Source organism: Pinus tabuliformis, chromosome 3_1 (genome assembly GCF_031772625.1).
Source record: "Pinus tabuliformis cultivar Carrire ecotype Pingquan chromosome 3_1, CPIR1, whole genome shotgun sequence".
NCBI lineage: Eukaryota > Viridiplantae > Streptophyta > Pinopsida > Pinales > Pinaceae > Pinus > Pinus tabuliformis.
This window is the reverse complement of record NC_142301.1, coordinates 73,673,728-73,678,977: the sequence shown is the minus strand read 5'-3', so window position 1 is coordinate 73,678,977 and position 5,250 is coordinate 73,673,728. Positions and strand designations below refer to the sequence as shown.

The following is a 5,250-nucleotide window of genomic DNA, read 5'->3' as shown; positions in this document are numbered from 1 at the left end:
ATTAAATTGACATGCTTGTTTTCTGACTCTAGATTATATGCTTATTAAATTAACATGCTTGTTTTCTTGACTCTAGATTATATGTTTGCTGGCTGTGACAACCGTTCTTATATGCCATTCTTTTTACCGGGCATAAAATGGTTTGTACCCTTTTATCAAGTTAAGTCAGGAAATGAATTTGTATGTCAAGGTATAATATGCTTTGTACCCTTTTGTTCTGATGTCAGGAAATGAGCCTGGCACTTCAAAATTTTCGCATGCCAGGGTATCAAATGCTCCCTACTGTTTTATCCTAACATGAATGACTCTCTACACATCGAAAATCGAAAATTTTGAATGATCGTATGCACAGATGGAAATATACTATAATGCATTATTAAAAGAATTTATGGTCATACAGAGCTGGAAAGCTTATCATGGCTCATTGATATCAAACTTTATCAGGCTAAGAGATGTATATGATGAAAGGGATGTATATCCTGCATATGATGAAAGGGATGTACACATACGCTACTCAAAGAATAATGAATATATGGTCTCCAATGAACTGTAGCAGCTATTTCTGGTCTCTTTACAGAATGGTTTCTTCTTTGGAGAGGAATAAGCCAAATATACATGTATCCAGCAGCTGTCGATTAAAATGTCCATGAAAAAGAATTCGTTCAACCACAATGGGATTGGACAATTATCATCAATTAAAGGGTTGCTTCAAGTAACCCTCTGCTGGCCATTCAAATGCAGAAGCCCTCTAGCAGACTCAACCATACAATAGAATACAATACCAGAGCATTTAGGACAGTATGCAGTCACTCCCCTAAAATAAAAAAATAGAACATGACCCTATATGTTGGAAAGGATTTCATGCGAACCAATGCTTCTAGTGCATTACCATCAAACCAGATAGCATATTGAAAGGGATTCATAAAAAACCCTAAAACAACAGAAAAACGCAAAATCTGCCGAGCCATTGTCATCTGCTAAGTCCAAGATTATCAGACAAAATTTATCAACTCAAATCATATTCAATGGAAAGGCCTTGAAGAGATCCCTTTATTTCCTAAATGATAAACAATGAATAAAACCGTGTAGCAGATACATAATACTCTGGCTCCCGTCCAGAAAAGAATAACCTCCACAAAACCAAAACCTATAATGTCGTATACATATCAGAAATATACATAAAAGAGGATAATAAAAGCCGTCCTTCCTTGATTATAAAAAGGTGGATCAAGGAGCAACCACAAGAGATCTCAGTAAAATCGAGAGGCCAATAAGGGGATGAATGAGGCCATGAGAACGACGATTAAAGAGGGAACGACGGCCATTGAAGCAGCACCTGCCTCCATTGTTGGACTGGGGGATGCTGCCGTCACCTCTGTTGCTGCTGCAGCTACTCCCGCTGCCACCATTATCATCACAACGGCCAAAAGAGCCGCAGATGCGTAGTTGCCTGCCCCTGCCATTCTCGCTCACGCTCACGACGCGCCTGTTACTGCTAATTGATGTGGAGAAGCCCAAACCCTAAGCGCTATTCCTGCCGAGCAAATGTGAATCTCAGACAGGCTACCACAAATTCGAAGCGTAAATCTCCCTGTTTGAGGTTCGAACACTCGACCAGAATGGACCGAGAAATGTGAGATTACAGGAATTGCAAGGCAAGGGTTGAGAGTGTCGCGTATTAATAATCGTTTGCGCCTTGGGGGACCAACGGACAAATCACGCGGCATGGAAAAATAATATAAAAATATCTGCCAACGAAGCAAGCTCTGTATGTGTGATGATTAAAGGACAAGGAATAGTTAGCGATGGCCACAGCTCGGCACTGCGTGGCCATGTGTAACCGTTGTCTGAACCCAACGCCCGCAATACGGGGCAAACAAAATAATTTGGTGGCGGGCGGGCGGGCGGCCAGGCAAATGAAACAGGTAGGGCACGGTCCCTCCTGACTTTTGTGAAAAGTAAACTTCTTAATTTTTATTTTCTTTCGAAATTGGTTTTTGCGCTGTAAATGTTTTTAAGGGTTTTTAGATTTATATTTAATTTTATATTCTATATATAAATAACATAATTTTATTAAAAATATATTATTTAAAAACCCAAAAGATACCATCAACATAGAAGGACTTTAGATTTTAGATTTGGACGCCTGGAATTGCTGCCCTAATCTAATTTAATAGTCTAAACGTGGAGGCCATTCACATAATTCTTCATAGGTCATCACCCTTAAAGTTAAAGTTGAGTATAACACACCCTTAAAAGTTAAAGCTGAGTATAACACAAACGGCCTCGTCTATCGAACGTGACCGGAAGGTTAAAAAAAAAAAAAATATGTTGAATTTGGCAATTTTAAAAATATTGGTAGTAAGACATTTGAATCGTGTTTTTATGGTGGAAATAGATTCATTACCATCAAAAACTTGAATCACACTCAAAATATTGAGGTTTGACAACTATAATTTTGATTCACAAAAATTTATGCTATATTTTGTCAAAATCTTATCAAGATTTCCATGATTTTCTAAGAAACCCTGAAGCCTCGTTATACTATAGCTAACAGAGTTAGGTAAAGTACACATTTTGATTTCTTACTATGCAAGTGAACTCCTTGGCAAAATTCTCAATGAGTGGCATGGAAAATTTCAACCAATTTTTAAACCACAGATTTTAGGTTTATCTTTTATTTAAAATTTTGAAATTATATATATATATATATATATATATATATATATATATATATATATATAATGTTATAAGAATATTTTATAAAAATTAGAAAATAGTTTGGGGAGGCAAGTGCTGGAGGGGTTATCTTCCACCCCGATGAAGAAAGGGAGACTCAATTTACCTGGGGACTTGGGACCTATACAAATAACCAAGCTGAATATTTAACCTTGTGGCAAGGATTGAAGTTGGCCTTCTCTAGAAGACTTCAATGATTCCATGATAGTGATTCAGCAGGTGAACAAGATTAAAGATGTCAATGAGAAAACTTTCATTTCCATTCTACACAAAATCAAACTATTAATGGACGGATTTGAATTGATTGAATTTTATCATGTTAAGAGAAGTTATAACATGGTGGTTGACTCATTAGCCAAACCAAGGAGTACATTTAGAACAAGGAGTTTTAAAGATTGATGAAGGGTTGCATTTCAAGGCAATTCGATGAGGATCACAATTAAATTTTTTCCTTCGGCAATTATAAATATCTAATTGGGTATAAGGTGTATGATCTCTTCGTACAATCTAGATAAGCATTACGATGGAAAAACATTAACTCCCCTTGCATGGTAGCGTCTATGGTATATCATGGAGGAGTGTGCAATAGTGGACACCTCGGCGATGATCGTCATGATTTGTTGGGCACTGGATAGATGGATTAGTATTGTTCAAGATAATAAATCCTTTCAAATGTGGGAAACAATGGATCCTACGACTAAGATGCAGTCTGCATGTGTGAAATCTATGGTCTTTTTGGAGTTTGTTTCGGACGGAAATCCTTCCATAATGGCTCCTGACTTCCCTAGTCGACATGTATCTGTGAATCAAGGCGACATTAAAGATGAATGCAGAGGATTCACATTACGAAAGGTTAGCTTGTCGGTGTATATAGAGCACCAACTCATATGTGAAAGAGTAGAGTCTAAGATAAGAGCCATTTTCCATCAAATATGGCATCAAATCTGGCATAGGTTTGTGAATATGGAGCGTGACATTGGTCACGCTGAGAAAGAGCTCGGAAATTCGCTAGTTCAATTGGTAGGTGCCCTAGAATTTTTTAGTGAATCGATCTCTCGACATGCAAAGATGATTTTGTTAGAGTTGCGGGCCCAGTGTGAGCTTCTAACAAAGAGAATGGGCATCTTAGAGGTTAAAATGGATCATTTGCACTTGGCTAATGAAGTGTTAAGTTTTCATGTGGGAAACGTGGCACAGGCGGATGACGTTGATGATGAAGAGGTTCATCCTGGCATTGTTGCGGATAATTTGGAGCTGCGCGAAAATTTTGAGTTGCATGAGAATAGCAACCTTAGTTCTACTGATGGACAGGAAGCAATCTCTCTCCAGCTCGAGCTTGAGGAACAAGGTGTCCAGTCTGCCCCCAGACATGGAGGATATGTAGTGACTTTCCTAGTAGTTAATTTTTTTTTATATGCGATGTAAATTTATCATGTTTTTATGAGTCTTTTGGCGAATGTATGGAGAAAATCAGTTTCGAATAGTTATTAGTAGTCTAGGAGTTAACTATGTCAATCTGTCATGGAGTTTTTGGACAACAAAAGTTGAAATTTTAGCATATGATGTACAAGGTTCTAGCCTTCAAACCAAGATGTTTTAATGCAATATATAGTCATTTTTGTATTAAAAAAAAACAAATTGGAAATATAGTTATTTTTATTTCAAATATGAGTTGTCTTAGATATCATTTTTTGGGATTAAATTGCGTTAACTAAGTCATTCATCTATGACCATTTCCATGAAAGGTAGTCGTAACTGACTAATTTCTCATGATTTTTGAATAGTCCTCATAGCACTCATTGCATCGGGTGATGCTCACAGGGGTGAAGAAGTGGGATTGAAACTAGTGAAATGAATCACATAGCGTCAATCATCACTTCCAGGGCTTGCATCCAGTAACCAGGACTTCCCAAGAGGTCACCCATCCCAGATCAACTCTAGCTCAAGTGCGCTTAACTGTGGAGTTTTCCCCACAATCAAGCCCACTTAGCTTGCTACCACATTTGCAAAACCTTAGCAAGTATTGTGCCTCATGAACCATTCAAGTACAGTTCCCTTCACTCTTTTGAATTTAAGTATACAGTTTTCGCAGTGCATTACATTAGATATCATTTTTTGGGTTGTCTTCTTATTCTATGTTTTGGAGTTTTTGGCCTCACAAAATAATTTTTGGTAAAATCTTGATTTTTTTAAAATGTATGTTTGAATGCATAAATGGATTTGACACCCTAAAAAACCCCTGGTCAATTGGATTATGCAGATTTTATAGCTCAAACTTGTGATTTTAGCGATTCCCTACGAGATTTCAAGAAATTTGATTGAAAAATATACCTAGAAAACCTCCAATACTTAGAATAGATAGACTAGTGATTTCAAATATATATTTTGGTAAATTATTAAATAATGGTTAAGGGGTATAATTCCAATGGTTGGGAGGTAGGTTTTGCACTATTTCACCAAAATTCAAGTTTTCAATAAGACGTTTAACTAGTTGTGATAAGACTAGCAAGG

At 37.0% G+C, this 5,250-nt stretch overlaps 1 protein-coding gene across 1 annotated transcript; it reads right to left on the bottom strand.

The window, feature by feature from the left end:
• Window positions 1-566: 566 nt before the first annotated feature.
• On the bottom strand, window positions 567-1,686 carry LOC149185846 (uncharacterized). The gene has a single exon (XM_089412505.1). The coding sequence runs from the start codon at window positions 1,461-1,463 to the stop codon at window positions 1,251-1,253; it is 213 nt and encodes a 70-aa protein (XP_089268631.1). The 5' UTR covers window positions 1,464-1,686; the 3' UTR covers window positions 567-1,250.
• Window positions 1,687-5,250: the final 3,564 nt, after the last annotated feature.